Source organism: Piliocolobus tephrosceles, unplaced genomic scaffold, assembly GCF_002776525.5.
Source record: "Piliocolobus tephrosceles isolate RC106 unplaced genomic scaffold, ASM277652v3 unscaffolded_110, whole genome shotgun sequence".
In the NCBI taxonomy this organism is placed as follows: Eukaryota; Metazoa; Chordata; class Mammalia; order Primates; family Cercopithecidae; genus Piliocolobus; species Piliocolobus tephrosceles.
In genome coordinates this window covers 890,630-911,058 of record NW_022292088.1, presented here as the reverse complement: position 1 = coordinate 911,058, position 20,429 = coordinate 890,630, and the positions used below count along the sequence as shown (strand labels likewise).

The window sequence follows — 20,429 nt, the reverse complement described above, 5'->3', positions numbered from 1 at the left end:
TTCCTTCTTTTCTCCATTACCCCTTATATGCCATCAAGGCTGGGCTGTATTATCTCCCAGACTCGTTGGAGCAAGGGTTTGTGTCTTATACCTCTTTATATTCTCAGGACCTAGCACAAGTTCTCGTCCATAGGAGGTTCACAATTAACGTCTGTTGGTGTTATGTTTGCTCACCTCTCTGGTCTTCAAAGTACTCGGTGGGCTTTTTTAAAAAAACTTTAATATGAAAAAGTTTAAACATATGCCAAGTTGGAAGAATTGGAAGAACAGTATATGTGTCACTGATATTATTCAGCGTATCACTGATACTATTCAGCAATTATTAGGCTTTACACACTTGCCTACCTTCCCATTTTCTGAAGTTTTTTAAAGCAACTTCTAGACACCTTGTCCCTTTAGTTCTGCATTTCTAAGTATACACTTCTAAAAAAAAAATGGACTTTACTTATAACCACAGTGTTATTGTGACAGCTACCAAAATTAAGATTATTTGATGTATTCTAAAACCTAGGCCATGTTCAAATTTCTCTGCTTGCCTACAACTGTTTACAGTTTTCTTTTTTCTCTCTCTTTTTTCTCTAACATGGTTCAGCATTAAAATGGTTGGTTTTTCAAATCAAGATCCAAGCAGGATTTACATGCTGCATTTGTTTGTTGTTTTTCAGGTTTCTTTTAACCGTTCTTCTTGTTTTATTTGTAATCATTATTTTTACTACTTCATATTATTGATAATTATAGTTCTGTAGAATGTGTATCACTCTATAGATTTATCTTTTGGTTCCTCATGATACCATTTAAATTGTTCCTCTATTCCTCATATTGCCTATTAATAGGAAACTTTCCCTATAAGTGTGATTAGCTTCAGTTCAGTTTTTTTTTTAATTTTATTTTATTTGAGACAGAGTCTTGCTCTGTCACCCAGGCTGGAGTGCAGTGGCGCAATCTTGGCTCACTGCAAGCTCTGCCTCCCAGGTTCACGCCATTCTCCTGCCTCAGCCTCCCAAGTAGCTGGGACTACAGGTGCCCACCACCTCGCCCGGCTAGTTTTTTTTTATTTTTTTATTTTTGTAGTAGAGACGGGGTTTGACTGTGTTAGCCAGGATGGTCTCGATCTCCTGACCTCGTGATCCGCCCATCTCGGCCTCCCAAAGTGCTGGGATTACAGGTGTTAGTCACCGCGCCTAGCCACTTCAGTTTTTTAATAAGATGAAGAAATTGAGGAACAGAGTGGGCCTGGAGCTTCTTGGAGAGCTAGGACTAGTGTCCACAATTTCCTTTTTTTTTTTTTTTTTGAGGCGGAGTCTCGCTCTGTCTCCCGGACTGGAGTGCAGTGGCCGGATCTCAGCTCACTGCAAGCTCTGCCTCCCGGGTTTATGCCATTCTCCTGCCTCAGCCTCCGGAGTAGCTGGGACTACAGGCGCCCGCCACCTCGCCCGGCTAGTTTTTTTTGTATTTTTAGTAGAGACGGGGTTTCACCGTGTTAGCCAGGATGGTCTCGATCTCCTGACCTCGTGATCCGCCCGTCTCGGCCTCCCAAAGGCTGGGATTACAGGCTTGAGCCACCGCGCCCGGCCCACAATTTCCTTTAATACCTAGAGAGCTTTTCTCTGGCTCTGAAGTCAACAGGAGACGGTGACATTGGCCTTGTTTTTAACCTCCTTCTGTTCACAGGAAGTAGTACCTCTCGCGTCTTCTGAGATAGCTTTCCTTGTCTTCACAGCATTTTCCTAAGTTGGCATCCCTCTACCACATTACCACCTATGCCTGACCCTACTCACCAAACATCAGAGAAAACATCATCAGAAGAGTGTTTGTCACAGGCTGCTTCCTACCCTCCAAGGACAGGGTGTCTCCGCAAGAACGGCCTGCATTCCTCAGGCCATGGGCAGCCCTGCACAGCCAGAGCAGCCTTGTCCAGGAAGGGAGCCTCAGCTCCAGACACTTGGCTCACCATGAGTCCCAACTCTGTTGGCATCCAGGAAATGGAGAGGGTGGGTAAGCAGCCCCATCAGATGGTGATCCAGGGCTTAGCATCTCTGAGGAAATCAGCTAACAAGCTAAAGCCAAGGCATGAGCCAAAGATCCTCACCTCTACTACCCAGACCAGAGGGGCGAAAGGACTAGCAGACCCTAGCCACACACAAGCTGGGTGGCGAAAAGAAGGGAACCTTGGGACCCACACGGCTGCTAAGGGAGCCAGTTGCAATTCCCCATATCCTCATGGATCCAGGCAGACTGCTGGGCATGGAAAGGCAGTCAAGACTTTTTGGACAGAATACAAACCACCTTCTCCAAGCAGGGCGTCAAAAAGGCATCAGAGGGTTCTGGCAGCTAGGGTCAGAAATATTACCAAAAAGTCCTCTCACTTGCCTCTTGGCAGTCCTTTGAAGAGACAACAAAATACGAGGGACCTAGACACCATGGCCCCACTCACAGATTTTAGTCCAGTAGTGGATCATTCAAGAGAAGACAGTGATTTTTCTGACTCAGATAGCAACTACTCAGTGGATTCTCTCTCGTGTGTCTATGCCAAAGCCCTGATAGAGCCACTAAAGCCAGAGGACCCTCAGGAGAGGAAGTGGGATTTCCCGGAGCCAGAGAACTCTGAAAGTGACGACAGCCAAATATCTGAGGACTCACTGGCTGAGAAGAGGTACCAAAGCCCACAAAACAGGCTAGGGGGAAATCATCCCACCAACAACCATGGCCACCCCAGGACCAGAACTAGAGCTTCTGTGAGGGGCTTCACTGCACCCTCAGACAGTGACCTACTTGCTCAAACTCACAGGAGCTTCTCCTTGGATAGCCTGATTGATGCTGAGGAAGAATTAGCGGAAGATCAGCAAGAGGAACCTTTCCCTGGTTCAGGTGATGAGATACCCACAGAGACTTTTTGGCACCTTGAGGACTCCAATCTGCCTGTAATGGACCAAGAGGCAATATGCAGGCTTGGTCCCATCAACTACAGAACAGCAGCTAGGCTGGATGCCGTCCTGCCAATGAGCAGTTCGTTTTACCTTGATCCTCAGTTCCAACCCCGTTGTGAGCTCCAACCCCATTTTGAGCAGGCAGAGTCACAGGGAGAGCCAAGCTACTCTGAACAGGCCAACTCTCTCCAAGGCATGCAGCTTTCAAGAGAGAGCCCACTGATGTCCATGGATTCCTGGTTTTCCTGTGACTCTAAGATTAACCCCAGCAGCCCCCCAGGAATAGTGGGTTCTTTATGTCCAAGTCCTGATGTGCAGGAATTTCACCCCTGTAAGGAGGAGAGACCTGGATACTGGCTAAATACTAAGGAACTAAAGCCATCAGATGCAGAAACGGTTCTGCCATATAGCTCCAAACTGCACCAAGGCAGTACTGAGCTCCTCTGCATTGCAAGAGATGAGCACACAGCCTCTGCTTCTGATACGTCTAGGCTGTCTCTCTGGGGAATTCAAAAGCTTATTCAACCAGGAGCTGATGGCACTTTTCAGGGCAGATACATCCGTGACACGACCCAGCAGGGCAGCTCTGAAGCATCCCACAATTCTAGTGTATCAAACGTGCTGTCTGCCTCTGCCACCACATTGACTCATGTAGGCGGCACCCACGAAAGGGACTGGTCTGCCCTTCAGCAAAAGTACCTCCTTGAACTCTCTCGCCCTGTTTTGGAGGCCATAGGAGCACCCAGGCCAGCTTTCCCCTACTTTGAGGAAGACTGTGGTTCCCTGGCCCAAGCTTCTGGCAAAGGAGGAGATACTCCATTGCCAGTTGGCCCTAAGGTATCTAGCAATCTGAATCTCAACAACTTTCCAATCCATCTGTCCAGAATCAGGTGTTTGAGGGCAGAGAAAGAACAGGACAGTTTAAATGCCAAATTAGAAGGTGTTTCAGATTTCTTTAGCACTAGTGAGAAAGAGGTGAGTTATGACGAAACTTATTCAGCAGACTTAGAATCATTGGCTGCTTCTCGATCTATAAATGCACAGGTCTTTGCAGTAGGGAACACGATACCAGATTCCATGAGAGAAGCATGTGAAGTCAAGCAGAACAACTTGGAAGAATGCCTTCAGAGTTGCAGGAAACCTGGACTGATGACTTCCTCTGATGAGTACTTTTTCCAGAAGAACGCTTGTCACAGTAATGTCACTACAGCCACCAAAGCAGACCATTGGCCCCAAGGCTGGGCTCCTCTCAGGAAAAATAGTGCAGTCCAGCCAGGGCAATTAAGTCCTGACAGCCACTACCCACTAGAGGAAGAGAAGACAGATTGCCAGGAGAGCTCTAAGGAAGCAGTTAGAAGACACATAAATATCTCCTTTGCCTTTCCTTCAGGTCCAGAGCTATACCTTCACTCTGCTCCCTGGAATCCATTGTCATCTTCCCTGCAGCCCCCACTCTTAGAAACATTCTATGTGACCAAAAGCAGGGATGCCCTGACAGAAACTGCGTTAGAGATTCCAGCTTGCAGAGAAGTAAGGGTACCTTCCCCACCCCCCAGGGAAGCCTGGGGCTTTGGTCACAACCGCCAAGCTCTCCAAGATGCTTATTTGAAGAATAATTTGCCAGTGCTGTTACAAAACCAGAATTCTAAGGTTGCCTCATCTCAGCAGGTCACAGCTGAGATACCGGTAGATCTGAATACCGGGGAAGTCATCAGAGAATCAGGTAAATGCCCTGGAAATATTACAGAAGAAAGCCATGATTCAGTTGATTCTTCTGTTACTCAGAACAGACATTTTCTCCCCTCTACCAGCACAAAAGTATGTGAATTTGAAAATCAAGTTGGAATTTTAAATAAACACAGTTTTCCAGCACTCGAAGGAGGAGAGGTTACTGCTCAGTACTGTTGTAGTGTTTCCTCAGACAGCACTGAGTCTGGGAAGCCTCTCCTTCTCTTTCTTGAATCTGAGGCATGTGAGGAAGAAGAGCTGGATCAGAATACAGTTCTGAGGCAGACCATCAATGTAGGCCTTGAGAAAGACTTGCCATGGGAAAGTGCTGTTTCTTTGAAGTCCAGATCAGTACATCATAGAGTAAGCAGCCCAGTGATGGTGGCCCAGGATGAGAGTCCAACCCCTAAGTGGGAAGGGAAAAATGAAACTAGGCTTCTTGAAAAGGCTCCTCATCCCAAAGATAGCTCAGAAGAGTTTAAGCTTCCAGGCACAAAGCCTGCATATGAGAGGTTCCAGTTAGTTACATGCCCTCAGGAAAGAAACCCCAGTGAATGCAAGGGTCCTGGAAAGTCACAAGAAATGTTAAATCCCAACGGAGAACCTTCTGGAAAGAAACAGAATAAAAGAGTTAATAATACTGATGAAATGGCTAGGCTAATTAGGAGTGTAATGCAGCTGGAAAATGGCATCTTAGAAATTGAATCTAAGCAGAATAAGCAGGTTCATGCTTCCCACACACCAGGTGTCGATAAGGAGTCAGTGTTTCAGGACCAGAAGGAGCAGGAGAAGACTGACCATGCCCTTAGGCCAGACAGCTCTGGAAACCTTTTGACCTCTAAGGATCAGCCATCTTCTCCAAGACAAACAGATGTTACTGTCTTTAGGGATAGTGAAGCTGGAGAGATGGAGGTTAACAGCACTGGGAACCACCCCCAGGTCCAAAAAATCACCCCGAACCCCTTCAGGTCAAGGGAAGGTGTACAAGAGAGTGGACCTGTGAGAGAGCACACCCACCCTGCTGGATCAGACAGACCTGCCAGGGATATTTTTGATTCTTTAGGGAAACACACAACTTGCAGAGATTTCACCAACACTTCTCTTCGCCCACAGAGAATGAAAGCCTTGACTAGAGCTCTGCCATTGCAGCCCAGGCTAGAGAGGTCTTCTGAGAATAATGGCCAGTTGGTAAAAGCATCAGCAAGTCTCAAAGGGCAGCCTTGGGGCTTAGGAAGTCTTGAGGAATTGGAGACTGTGAAAGGTTTTCAGGAAAGCCAAGTTGCTGAACACATAAATAGTTCCAACCAAGAGGAGCCAAAAGCTCAAGGTAAAGTTGAAGAAATGCCTGTGCAAAGGGGAGGCAGCCTACAGGAAGAAAATAAAGTGACTCAGAAACTTCCTAGTCTCAGCCAGCTTTGTAGGGACACATTTTTCAGCCAGGAAACTGTCAGCCCGTTACTAAGCTGGACCGAATTCTCTACAGCTCCTCCTCACCAAGACCTGAGTAATACCTTGCCCTTGAATTCTCCAAGGCGGCCAAGAAGCTGTCTTCATGTACCTGGTGTTCTAGGCATCTCTTCACTTGACTGTGTGCTGGATCTCACAATGTTGAAAATTCATAACAGTCCCTTGGTAACTGGAGTAGATCATCAGGAGCAAAGTACAGAGACCAGAGGCCTCAGCCCTGAAGGAAATGTTAGAGGGGGTTCCTCTGAGGCACACACTGCCTGGTGTGGGTCCGTGCGATCCATGGCCATGGGATCTCATAGTCAATCTGGTGTACCAGAGAGCATTTCTCTGGGGACAGAGGACAGGATCTCAGCAAGCACCAGCCCCCAAGACCATGGAAAGGACCTCAGAATCACCTTGCCGGGTTTCAGTACCAGCGAAGATTTTGCTTCTGAAGCTGAGGTGCCTATGCAGAAAGAAATAGGAGTCAGTTCACTGAACAAGGTCTCTAGCCAGCCTGAAAAGAGGGTCAGCTTCTCCTTGGAAGAGGATAATGACCAAGCCAGCAAGCCAAGGCAGAAGGCAGAGAAGGAGACTGAGGACCTCGGACTGACCAGCAGTGTTTCCTTAGCACCTGTTTCCCTGCCGAGGGTGCCTAGTCCGGAGCCTAAGCTGTTGGAGCCCTCTGACTATGCATCCATGTGCCTGGCCATCTTGGAGGAGATCAGACAGGCAAAGGCCCAGAGAAAGCAGCTTAATGACTTTGTGGCCAGGGGCACAGTCCTTTCTTACTGTGAAACTTTGCTAGAACCTGAATGTTCTTCAGGGGTTGCTGGCAGGCCTCAGTGTAAACAAATAGACCTGTCATCATCGGACCAGACCAGGAATGAGGGTGAAGCACCGGGATTTCGTGTGGCATCTCGATCTGCTGAAGCAGGGCAGACAGATCTGTCAACTGATGAGAGGAAAGTCCAGGCCACACCTCCATCTGCAGACAACTTTCAATCTCTGCCCAATACGGAAACTGACATACAGCCATGGGATCCTGTGCAGGCTTTCTCCCATGCTGCCCCTGCTCTAGACAAAAAACATTGTACTGGAGAACTGAGGCAGTTCGCGGGAACAAGTGAACCGTTTATATGTCACTCTGGTTCTTCTGAAATCCTAGAGAAAAAGAAAGATGCAACCAGAACGCCTTCCTCTGTTGATCCTTTGGCCCCAGACAGCCTTCTTTCTTCAGCACCTGTGGAGGGGGTCAGGAGCGTAGTGGCTGCCTTATCTTCTCAGGCCCCTTGTGATGATCCTAGAGTGACTCTGCATGAGCTAAGTCAGTCAGTTCCGCAGGAGACTGCAGAGGGCATACCCACTGGCAGTCAGGACAGCAGCCCAGAGCATCAGGAACCCAGAACTCTAGACACCACATACGGAGAAGTTTCAGGTAATTTGTTAGTGACTGCACAGGAAGAAAAAACAGCCCATTTTGAAAGTCAGTCTGTGACCTGTGATGTTCAGAATTCTACAAGTCCCGCAGGGCCTAAGCAAGACCATGTCCAGTGCCTTGAGGCTTCCACTGGCTTTGAAGAAGGTAGGGCAAATCCCAAACAAGATACCATTCTGCCTGGAACTCTGACAGGGGTTGAACTGGAAGCTCCCACACAGCAGTGTGTGAAGTGGAAGGAGAGTGTTGGGTCTGGGTTGACAGAAATCTGCAGGGCTGGCAGCAAACATTCCAGACCAACTCCACTGCCAGATCAAAGACCAAGCCCAAATCCTGAGGGAACTGGGGAGGGAGCCCCATGCAGATATCCAAGGGAAGCTTTAGATGGTCCTGTCTTCTCAAGGAACCCTGAAGGCAGCAGGACTCTCAGCATGTCTAGAGGAAAAGAGAGCAGAACGCTTCCTGGCCGACAGCCATGCAGTTCTCAACCTGTTGATACTCGTGCTTATTCCTCCCATTCCTCTACTTTACTGTGTGGTAGAGGTGGTGACCTGGGGAAGGAGCCTTTCAAGGCTGCCCTACGTACTGCCCACCCACCCTGTGGAGTACCTTCCAGGGCCTATGAAATGGATGAGACAGGAGAGACCTCTTCTAGGGGACCTGATGTGCACTTGACACATGACCTTGAGCCCAAAGATGTTAATAGGGAATTTAGTATAACAGAGAGCAGCACTTGTGAGCCCTCTACTGTGGCTGCTATCCTATCTGGGGCTCAAGGCTGCAGATCCCCTTCTGCCTCTGACGTGAGGAGGACAAGTTCCTTCAGCCACTCAGCTACTGATGGAAGCTTAGGATTAATAGGCGCTCCTGAGAAAAAGGTTGCTGAAAAGCAAGCAAGCACAGAACTTGAGGCTGCCTCTTTCCCTGCAGGCATGTACTCTGAGCCACTGAGGCAGTTTAGGGACAGCTCTGTAGGTGACCAGAATGCACAGGTGTCTCAAACCAGTCCAGAACCACCTGCAACAACTCCGGGACCACACACCCTGGATTTAAGTGAAGGGTCTGTGGAGAGCAAGGTGGTGGCAGAGCCACAGCATGAATGTTTTGAAAATACCACCAGATGTTTTTTGGAAAAGCCACAATTTTCCACTGAATTGAGAGATCACAATTGCTTGGATTCCCAAGCCAAGTTTGTTGCAAGGTTAAAACATACCTGCAGCCCCCAGGAAGACAGTCGCTGGCAGGAAGAAGAGCGGCACAGAGACCAGGCTTCAGGTGGTGGTGAAGGCTTCACCCAGGGTATGGATCCCCTTCCTTCTGATGAAGGTGGCTTAGATAGCTGTCAGATTTTAGATGCTAGGAGACAGGAGGTGGCTGTGGCCAAGCCTCCTGTGTCCAAGATTTTATCACAGGGCTTCAAAGACCCAGCCACTGTGTCCTTGAGGCAAAACGAAACACCACAGCCTGTTGCTCAGGGGCCTGACAACCTCTATACTGGCAGAGAGCAACCAACCCTCAACCACAGGGGCTCACTTCCTGTGACTGCAATCTTCTCTGGCCCCGAACACTCCAAGTCCTCCCCCACACCACAGTTCTCAGTTGTCAGCTTTTCTCGTTCTCTTCAGGAGCTAAACTTGAGTGTGGAGCCTCCTTCCCCTACAGACGAAGATACACAGGGGCCTGACAGATTGTGGAACCCACATCTCTGGGGCTATTGCACAGGAAAGGCAGTGGCAAGAACATCTCTGCAGGCTGAGGACAGCAATCAGAAAGCCTCATCTCACTTGGATGATGGCACTACTGATCACAGTCCCCTGAAGCCTGCCACCCCTCCTTATCCAGTGTCTTCTACTCTCTCACACATGCCAACCCCTGATTTCATGACCAGCTGGATGTCTGGTACTTTAGAACAGGCCCAACAGGGAAAACCAGAGAAACTGGGTGTCCAGGATAGGCCAGAAAATTGGTGCTCTCAGATGGACAAAGGAATGCTGCATTTTGGCTCCAGTGACATCAATCCCTATGCCCTGCCCTGGCGTCCAGAGGAGCATGCACATATCAGCTGGAAGCGATATATGTTTGGCAGTACAGTCGATGTTTCCTGCAGCCAGAAACCCCGGGGCCTGACACCATCAAATGTGGCCCGGTGCTCCAGCATGGACAATGGCCTAGAAGACCAGAACTCCCCCTTCCACTCTCACCTCAGCACTTACGCCAGTATTCGCGATCTGTCAACCACACACAGCACTGAGAATGCCCAAGGTTCAAATGAGGCCTGGGAAGTATTCCCAGGGAGTTCTTCAGTTGCCTTAGGAGACCCCCACATCCTGATGAGCTCTGAAGGAGTAGCCCCCACTTCAGGTCATGACAGAAGACCCCCGTTCAGCAGCCCTCCTGGTGAAGCAGATTATCTGAGGAGTAAGCCCCCTTTGGCTGAAGGAAGTGCTGCAGGTCAAGTGGATGAGATTATGCTGCTGTATCCATCAGGGGCAGGCTGCCCTGTGGGACAGACCAGGATGAACATTTTCGAACAGGGCACACAGACCCTCGGCAGCAGGTGCCACCAGAGCAGCACTGACATCTCCTTTGCTCAGCCTGAAGCTAGTGCGGTATCAGCCTCTGATCTGGCCTCATGGACCAGCATGCACAATCTGTCTCTCCACCTCTCACAGCTCCTGCACAGTACCTCAGAGCTGCTTGGGAGTCTCTCCCAGCCAGGTGTGGCCAGAAGGGAGCAGAACACCAAGAGGGACATCCCAGATAAAGCCTCACAGGCCCTGATGATGGATGGCTCTACTCAGACCACTGTGGATGAAGGCAGCCAGACTGACCTTGCCTCACCCACCCTGTGCCTCCAGGCTTCAGAGGCCGAACCTCAGGGGGCCAATGTGATCCTTGAAGGGCTGGATTCAGATACCTCAACTATGTCTCAAGAAAAGGGAGATGTGCCAGGGGTACCTCAGAAGAGAGAGGCAGAGGAAACAGCACAGAAAATGGCACAGCTCCTATATCTTCAGGAGGAAAGCACTCCCTACAAGCCCCAGAACCCTTCAACACCCTCATCCCACTTGAGGTTTCAGAAAGCCCCCCTTAGGCAGCATCTTCCTTCTGTGGGCCCCTCAGTTTCTGATGCTTTCCTGCCTCCCAGCTCCCAGCCAGAGGAGCCATCTTGCATAGCTGTCAGCAGTCCCAGTCCCTGTCATTCCCCAGGGCTCCTTCCCAATACTTCCGAGTACCCTGGGGACCCTAGGGTCCAGAAGAAGCTGGGCCCCACCAGCGCTTTGTTGGTGGACAGGGCCTCCTCCCCAATCCTCACTCTTAGTGCCAGCACCCAAGAGCTGGGTCTTCCCCCAGGCTCTTTGACCCTCTCGGCCCCTTCAGCTCACCCTGTTGAAGGCCACCAGAAGCTTGACTCCAGCCCAGACCCTGTTGGTGCCCCAAGGACTCCAATGGATAATTATTCCCAAACCACTGATGAGTTGGGCGGCTCCCAGAGAGGTGGAAGTGCATTACAGAGGAGTAACGGGACGTCCTTCCTTGAGGTACACTCCCCGCACAACCCACAACAGAGTCCAAAACTCCAGTTTAGTTTCTTAGGGCAGCACCCTCAGCAGCTTCAGCCCAGGACCATGATTGGGGTCCAAAGTAGACTGCTGCCACCACCACTGAGGCACAGGAGCCAGAGGCTGGCCGCCAGCTTTGTGCCTGAGGAGGTGACTTCCCCGGAGCATGGCCCACTGAGCGGTAGGGAGCCAGGTCAGTGGCAGAGCACGACAGAAAATGGAGGTGAGAGTTCAGCATCTCCAGGGAATCCACAACGCACTGTGGACCGACCTCCTTCATGTGGAGGCCTCCAGCACCTCAGCCCCTGCCCTGTCTCTGAGTTGACTGATACTGCAGGGCTCCGAGGTTCCGCCTTGGGCCTCCCTCAGGCCTGCCTACCCAGGGGGTTACTGTGCTCCAGTTGCCAGATGTGCATGGCCCCTGAGCCCCAGCACCACAGTCTGAGGGACCTCCCGGCACATAACAAATTTAGTAACTGGTGTGGGGTTCAGAAGGGCTCACCTAGGGGGGTGGACATGACTAAGGAGGAGCTGGGGGCCGGCAGTGATCTCAGCTCTGAAAAGCAGGAACAGAGCACCCCACAACCTCCTAATGACCACAGTCAGGACCCTGAGTGGTCCCAGGGGGAGCAGATCCCCCTGCAAGTTGGGGCCCAGAACCTCTCACTCAGCGTGGAACTCACAGAGGCGAAATTGCACCACGGCTTTGGGGAGGCCGATGCCCTGCTCCAGGTGCTGCAGAGTGGGACAGGGGAGGCGCTTGCTGCTGATGAACCTGTGATGTCCACCTGGAAGGAGCTCCATGCACGGTAAGGGCCCCCAGCCTGGATTCGGGAGGGGAAGGGGTGGGCTGTGAGGAAAGAGAACCCCAGAAAGCTAATGGCTTGCTGTTTCCTCTGCCCTGGTTCATCTCTGGGATTTTCCAGGGGTCAGAGATAGCTCTTAAAGTGAAGGACATTCAGGGCCAGCTTCAGCGAATCATGTTTTGCCTCAGGCAAAAAAAAGCCGTTGAGACCCTCAGGAGAGAGCGGGCTGAGCGACTTGGGAACTTCTGCTGGACGCGAAGCCTTAGCCCCCAGAAACGACCGAGTCTCCTGCCCAACAAAGAGCTCTTCATCTGGGAGCTTGACTTGCCCAGCCGACGCCGAGAATACCTGCAGCAACTGAGGAAGGATGTTGTGGAAACCACCAGGTAGGGTGGACCCAGAACCCTGCTAGAAGCAGGCTCTGTTGGGGGAGGGGAGTGTGGAGAGCAGGAGCTGGAGTTTTAGCATCCTGGAGGGTTCTCTATGTGAGACAGGGTATGTGGAAAGAGGACATAGAAGGGAATGGAGTAAGGGAGGGGTTGCGCAGAGAGAAGGCACAGGAAAGGATGGACAGAAGGGCTCTGACATGCTATGCAAGTCTGCAGGCCTGGGTCTCAAGGTGGCTTGGTTCTCTCTGTACAGCAACCTCTCCTGAAGCTAAAAAATCGAACTTTAAAACCCTGTGGGCAAATGGAGGATGGGTCTTTTAAGAAGGTGGTATCACCCAAGCTAGCCTTGGGTGGACAGACCAGGACTGTTACCCACCCACCATGTTCTTTCCACCCCGTGATCTTCCTCAGGAGCCCAGAGTCAGTGTCAAGGTTGGCTCAGCCACCCTCTGACATACAGCTGATGCTGCGAGACTACCAGCAGGCCCATGAGGAGGCCAAGGAGGAGATTGCCCGGGCCCGAGACCAACTGCGGGAGCAGACTGAACAAGAGAAGCTGAGAATCCACCAGCAGATCATTTCCCAGCTGTTGAGGGTGTGGAGTGGGGCAAGCCTCTGATTTCAGGATAGACCTGGACCTCAGACTGGTCCACCTTCACCGTGGCTACCTCTGAATCTTGGGACATACATAGCATTTGGAGGAGGCTGTGGGACCCCTGTTGTCAACTCAAAGCTGGGCTCACTCTCTTTTTACATCATCACACCAGCTCCTTTCCCTGGCCACGGCCTGAGAGGAAGAGGCTTTGGTGTGAAGTGCAGGGTATGGGGAAATAGGAGCAGCGGTGGCTTTGAGGAAGCCAGGGCATGTGAGGCTAAGTCAGGGAGGCCCTGGGAGGTGGACAAAGGAGCAGTAGAGGTGAGCAGGGAAGGGGTGGCTTTGGGTAGGAGAGGGCATAGCCAGTGAGGGCACGTCAGAAGCTGGTTAAATGGTGATTTGTCCTTCCCAGGAAGAGGATAAACTACATACCTTGGCCAACTCCAGCTCCCTGTGCACCAGCTCTAATGGAAGCCTCTCATCTGGCATGACCTCTGGCTATAATAGCAGCCCAGCCTTGTCAGGCCAGCTCCAGTCCCCAGAGAATGCGGTGAGTAGGCGGATGTTGGGAATGAGCCAGGGGCCCAGACTGCCAAGGCAAGAGTCTGGGCGGGACGCTGTGCCTCCTGGAGTCTGGGCGGGATGCTGTGCCTCCTAGAGGCCACTGCTGACATGAGCCCTTCTTATGTGCTGGCCTTTGGTTTTCCATTTAATTCTGCCCCCTGCTCCTTCTGTTTATTCATTCATTCAACAAATGTTTATTCTGTGGGTATTATTTTAGGATACAGCGGTGAGCAAAACTGTTCTTGTCCTTAGGCTGTTTGAGGGATAAATATTAAACAACTGATTTTATTGTTTAGTTATTGTTGCAGTAAATTGTTTGAAGGAGGGTTGCTAAACCAGCATAAAACCAGGGGTCTGACTTAGTCTGGAAGGTCATAGAGATATTCCGAAAAGAATGTGTTTCGACTGATACGAGGATACGAGGTAGTTAATGCAGTAAAAGCTTAGTGGTGCTGTTACCGGGAAAGATGTGGGCCTAGCAAGTGAGGCCTTGAGGACGAAGAGTTTGAGGAACTAAATTAAGTTTAGTGTGGTTGGAATATAAAGAGTGAGACGGGAAAATGACATGAGAAGGGACTAGAAAATCATGTGGAGTATAATGAGAGTTCTGCCCCCTTTCTAATCCATTTCATTGTGTGACTTCCCAAAAGTGAAAAGGCTGCTGAGATGATTGCTTGCTTTAGGGCACTGCCAGTGAAGATGATCAGAGGTGGATGTAATGGAGAGAGAGATCTACGGGACTTGGTGACTGGTTGGGTGTTAGAGGAAGGCAGAGCGGGGAGTTGAGAACAGCACACACACTTTTGACTTGAGCAGCTGAAGGGCGGCCATGTGAACAATGACAAGGAACACTGGAGGGAGAACCAGGTTTTGTGTGGAAGATGATGAGTTTAGGTTTGTATTTACTGAGTTGATGGTGCCTGTGAGAAATCCAGGTGGAGCAGTTGGAAATCTCGAGCTCATAGGTAAGATCTGCCTGGGGATGAACATTTTTTTTTTTTTTTTTTTGAGACGGAGTCTTGCTCTGCCGCCCAGGCTGGAGTGCAGTGGCCGGATCTCAGCTCACTGCAAGCTCCGCCTCCCGGGTTCATGCCATTCTCCTGCCTCAGCCTCCCGAGTAGCTGGGACTACAGGCGCCCACCACCTCGCCCGGCTAGTTTTTTGTATTTTTTAGTAGAGACGGGGTTTCACCATGTTAGCCAGGATGGTCTCGATCTCCTGACCTCGTGATCCGCCCGTCTCGGCCTCCCAAAGTGCTGGGATTACAGGCTTGAGCCACCGCGCCCGGCCTGGGGATGAACATTTGAAATTCATTTTACAAATACAACGTCATTTAATAAAAATAATATTTAAACAGTAGCAAAGGACATCCAATGTCAGGTGCATGTTTGAGTCTCCTATTTCCTTTCCCCAGAAGCAGTCATTTACCTCAGTTTGGTGTGTATTTCCAGGGATGATGTGTATACGTCTTTTTGTAAAGCAGATGAATGGGAGTACACTGTACTCACTTTCTCACTTTGCTTTTTCTTTTAAAAATATCTTCGGGATATCATTGCATATCAGTAAATCTAGTACTGACTTATTTTTTTTAAGAGCCAGGGTTTTGCCATGTTGCCCAGGTTAGTCTCACACTCCTGGGCTCAAGCTGTTTGCCCATCTCGACCTCCTAAAACGCTGGTATTACAGGTGTGAGCTGCCATGCCTGGCCTTCTTTTTAACAGCTGAATAGTGTTTCTTTTTTTCTCTTTTATTGCATGTTTTTTAAGTTTGATGTTTTATATAGATAATATATTCATATAGTAGAAAGGGTACAAATATATACATACACAGATTGAGCATCCCTGATCCAAATATCAGAAAGTCAGGATACTCCAAAATCGAAAACTTTTTGAGCACTGTGACACCAGAAGTGGAAAATTCTACACCTGACCTCATGTGACAGATTGAGTTGAAACACAGTCAAAACTTGATTTCATTCTCAAAATTATTTAAAACACTATATGAAATTACCTTCAGGCTGTGCATATATATCCAACATAAATTTTGTATTTTGCACAGATCCTATCCCCACATATCTCCTTATGCATATGCAAATATTCCAAATTCCAAAAACATTCAAAATCCAAAACACGTCTGGTCCCAGGCATTTTGGAGAAGGGGTACTCAGCCTGTAAAAGGGATACAGGGAAATACCCGTCCCCGCCCTCAGTCTACCTCTCCCTTACCCCAGCCAAGGAAAGCAGTGTTGTTTCTTGGAAGGTGTCCTCCTAGGGGTCTTTATGCATACAAAATAAAACATATTATGCCACTGTCCTATACCTTATATATCTTTTTCACTCAGTATAATTTGGAACTCTGTTTGAATATGCAGAGAACTGTCTCATTGTTTTCATTGCTGCGTAGCATTCCATTGTAGAGTCGCACCGTAATTTAACCAGTATTCTAACTTGGGTTGTTTTCAGACTTGTGCTGTTATCAGCAATAGTACAGTGAATAACTTTATGCATGTATCATTTTGTACGTAAGCAAATATATCTGCGGGTTACCTTCCCAGAAGGGCACTTGTACAAAGAGGATATACATTTAAATTTTTGATAGATACTATTTTCTCTCACAGATGAGCTAATTTATACTCCCACCAGTAATAGCTGAGAGTTTACCTTTTCCTACACTCTCACCAACATGTTATCAAATGTTTGAATTTTTTGCTGAAAATTATATCTCATTTTTCTCATATGCTTAAATATTTTTATTTCCTTTTTCATGAACCGTCTGTTCATATCCTTTGCTCATTTCTCTTTTTCTCTTATCAATTTTGAGAGTTCTTTGTTTTTAGCAAGAATAGCCCTTTGACTGATATGAACTATAAATATTTTTTTCCCAGTGTTTCATTCTCTTTTGTCTTTGCTTGCTTATTTTGTTTGGGGCCATGCAGGCAGATATACTTGCCAGTTTTCCTTTTATGATATCTAGGTTATAAATAATAACTAGAAACACATTCTTCAATCCAAAATTATAAAGAATTTCTTCCATGGTTTCTTCTAGAACTTCTGTGGTTTTATTTTTTCATATTTAAATCTTTGTTCCCTTTGGAGTCATCTTCATATGAGGTCTGGATCTGATTGTGTTTTTTTCCAGATGGCTGTGCAGTTGTTCCCGTAATGCTTGTTAGTTTATCTTTGCCTCACCTGTTTAAGGGGTCCCTTTTCCTTACACCAAAGCTTAGAATAGAGTCTACTCAGCCGGGCGCAGTGGCTCACGCCTGTAACCCCAGCACTTTGGGAGGCTGAGGCGGGCAGATCACGAGGTCAGGAGATCGAGACCATCCTGACTAACATGGTGAAACCTTGTCTCTACTAAAAAATACAAAAAAAATTAGCCAGGCGTGGTGGCGGACACCTGTAGTCCCAGCTACTCAGGAGGCTGAGGCAGGAGAATGGCAGGAGAATGGCGTAAACCCGGGAGGCGGAGCTTGCAGTCAGCCGAGATGGCACCGCTGCACTCCAGCCTGGGCGACAGAGCGAGACTCCGTCTCAAAAAAAAAAAAAAAAATAGATTTTACCCTGTGGTAGTGTTAGTCCACCACTACCCTCATTGGTCTTCTCTTTCTGAGTTTACCAGAGTATTCTTTCTTGTTTATTAAAAACAAATTGTATTATTTTATTACAATTTACACATAATGTAAATATTTGTGAGGTACAGTGTGATGTTTCAATACACGTATACATTGCGTAATGATCAGATCAGGCAATTAGCACATCCATCACTTTAAACGTGTATCATTTCTTTGTGGTGATAACACAAAACCTTATCTTCTAGCCAACTTGAAATATACATTACATTATTATTAGCTATAGTCGCCCTATTGTGTAATAGAACATCAGAACTTATTCTTCCTTTCTTACTTTGTACCCGTTGACCAACCACTCCCCATTACCCTCTTCCTGATCCCCTCCCCAGCCTCTGGTAACCACTATTCTACTCTCTCCTTCTATGAGATCAACTTTTTTATTTTCTTTTTTTTGAGATGGAGTCTCGCTCTGTCGCCAGGCTGGAGTGCAGTGGTGCGATCTCAGCTCACTACAAGCTCCTCTTCCTGGGTTCATGCCATTCTCCTGCCTCAGCCTCCGAGTAACTGGGACTACATGCACCTGCCACCATGCCTGGCTAATTTTTTGTATTTTTAGTAGAGAAGGGGTTTCATCGTATTAGCCAGGATGGTCTGGATCTCCTGACCTCGTGATCTGCCCGCCTTGGCCTCCCAAAATGCTGGGATTGCAGACATGAACCACTGCGCCTGGCTCATTTTTAAATTTTCATTATTTATTTATTTTTGAGACAGAGTCTCACTCTGTCGCCCAAGCTGGAGTGCAGTGGTGTGATCTTGGCTCACTGCAACCTCCGTCTCCCAGGTTCAAGCGATTCTCATGCCTCAGCTTCCCGAGTAGCTGGAATTACAAGCGCCTACCACACCCAACTATTTTTTGTATTTTTAGGAGAGATGGGGTTTCACCATATTAGCTAGGCTGGTCTCAAACTCCCGACCTCAGGTGATCCACCTGCCTCAGCCTCTCAAAGCACTGGGATTACAGGTGTGAGAGATCAACTTTTTTAGATTCTGCATATGAGTAAGATCTTGTGGTGGTTGTCTGTCTATGCCTGGTGTCTTCCACTTAGTATAATGTCCCTGGGTTCATCCATGTTGCCACAAATGACAGAATACTGTTTTATGGCTGAATACTATTCTATTATGTATATATACCACAGTTTATTTGCCCATTCACCTGTAAACATTTAGGGTGATTTCATCTCTTGGTTATTGTGAGTAGTGCTGCAATAAATGGGGGAGTGTAGATATCTCTTTGACATACTGATTTCATTTTCACTGGCTATATACATAGTGGTGGAATTGCTGGATCATATGGTAGTTCTGCTTTAGTTTTTTGAGAAACCTTCATACTGTTTGCCATAACGGCTGTATTAATTTACATTTCTACCAACAGTGTATAAGAGTTCCCCTTTCTCCACATCCTTACCAGCATTTGTTGTTTTCTGTCTTTTTATTACAGCCATTTAGATGGAGTGAAGTGATAATTCATTGTAGTTTTGATTCGGATTTTCCTAAAAACTAGTGATGTTGAGCATTTTTTTCATATACCTGTTGGCCATTTGAGTGTCTTTTTTTGAGAAATGTGAATTCAGGTTTTTGCCCATTTTAACATTGGATTATTTGGGATTTTTGCTGTTATTTGAATTCCTTATGTATCCTGGATATTAACCCTTTGTCATATGCGTACTTTGCACATACATTCTCCCATGCTGTGGGATGGCTCTTCACTCTTTTCCCTGCTGTGCAGAATCTTTTTAGTTTGATGTAACCTCATTTGTCTATTTTTGCTTTTGTTGCTTGTGCTCTTGAGGTCTTATCCAAAAATTCCTTGCCCAATCCAATGTCATAAAGCATTTCTCCTATGTTTTTTTCTTCTAGTTTCCTATTTTCTGGTCTAAGATTTATGTTTTTGATCCTTTTTGTATATGGTAAGAGATAGGGGTCTAGTTTCATGCTTCTCTATGTGGATATGCAGTTTTCTCAGCATCATTTACCACAGAGACTGCCCTTTCTCCGTTGTGTGTTCTGTCTTTGTCAAAAATCACTTGGCTGTAAATGTGTGGATTTCTGTGTTCTCCGTTCTGTTCCTTTAGTCTATGTGACAGTTTATATGCCAGTGCCATGCTGTTTCGGTTACTGCACCTTGGTAGTATTTTTTGAAGTCAGGTACTGTGATGACTCCAGCTTTGTTTTGCTCATAATTTCTGTGGCTGTTTGGGGTCTTTTGTGGGTCAATATGAATTTTAGGATTTTTTTTTTTTTTATGAAGACTGTTGTTAGTATTTTGGTAGAGATTGCATTGAATCTGTAGATTGCTTTGGGTGATATGGACATTTTAACAATATTCTTCCAATCCATGAACATGGGATATCTTTCCATTTAGTCATGTCCTCTTTAATTTCTTTCACCGGTGGTTTATAGCTTTCATTGTAGAGATCTTTCACCTCTTTCATTAAGTTTATTCCTAGGTACTTTTTTTTTTGTAGCTATTATAAATGGGATTATGTTCTTGCTTTCCTTTTCAGATAGTTTGCTTTTGATGTATAGAAGCACTACTGATTTTTGTATGTTGATTGAGAAATAAAAGTAAAATTCTAAGCCTCCAACTGACTGAACAGATCACCTCTCAGCCAGGGAGACGTCAGAGAAACCTTAAAAGTTGAGTGCATGACCAACAGAAGATGTTGAAATAAATGCCCTGACTGGGCACGGTGGCTCATGCCTGTAATCCCAGCACTTTGGGAGGCTGAGGCAGGCAGATGACGAAGTCAGGAGTTCAAGACCAGCCTGGTCAACATAGTGAAACCCCATCTGTACTAAAAATACAAAAACTTAGCCAGGTGTGGCTGGGATTACAGGCGCCCGCCACCATGCCTGGCTAATTTTTGTATTTTTAGTAGAGATGGGGTTTCACTATGTTGGCCAGGCTGGTCTCCAACTCCTGACCTCATAATCTGCCCGCCTCGGCCTCCCAAAGTGTTGGGATTACAGGCATGAGCCACCGTGCCTGGCCTGTTGTTATTATTTTTAATTTGTCTTTTATTCTTCATAGCAAAGATAGGAGTGGTTTATCTACTACAGTTATAATTTTAGAGTATTCTAAATTTGTCCATGTACTTAGTTTTAACAGTGAGTTTAATACCTTCAAATGTTTGCTTGTTACACATTAGCATCTTTTTCTGTCAGATTGAAGAACTGCCTTTAGCATTTTTTATAAGGCAGGTCTGGTATTGATGAATTTCCCCAACTTTCGTTTGTCTGGGAAAGTCTTTTATCTCTTCATGTCTGAAGGATAATTTTACTGGATAAAGTATTCTTGGTTGACATTTTTTTTTCCTTCAGCACTTTGACTGTCATCCC

General features: G+C 47.4%; 1 protein-coding gene across 2 annotated transcripts in view; it reads left to right on the top strand.

Moving 5' to 3' along the window:
* The window catches only part of LOC111529162 (stAR-related lipid transfer protein 9), a 159,074-nt gene that overhangs the window by 120,777 nt on the left and 17,868 nt on the right, over positions 1-20,429 (top strand). For both annotated transcript variants that reach the window (XM_026447939.1, XM_026447938.1), the window contains exons 23-26: positions 1,721-11,914; positions 12,100-12,297; positions 12,712-12,895; positions 13,308-13,445. In XM_026447939.1, coding sequence (XP_026303724.1) covers positions 1,721-11,914; positions 12,100-12,297; positions 12,712-12,895; positions 13,308-13,445 — 10,714 coding nt within the window. The remainder of the gene's footprint in view (positions 1-1,720; positions 11,915-12,099; positions 12,298-12,711; positions 12,896-13,307; positions 13,446-20,429) is intronic.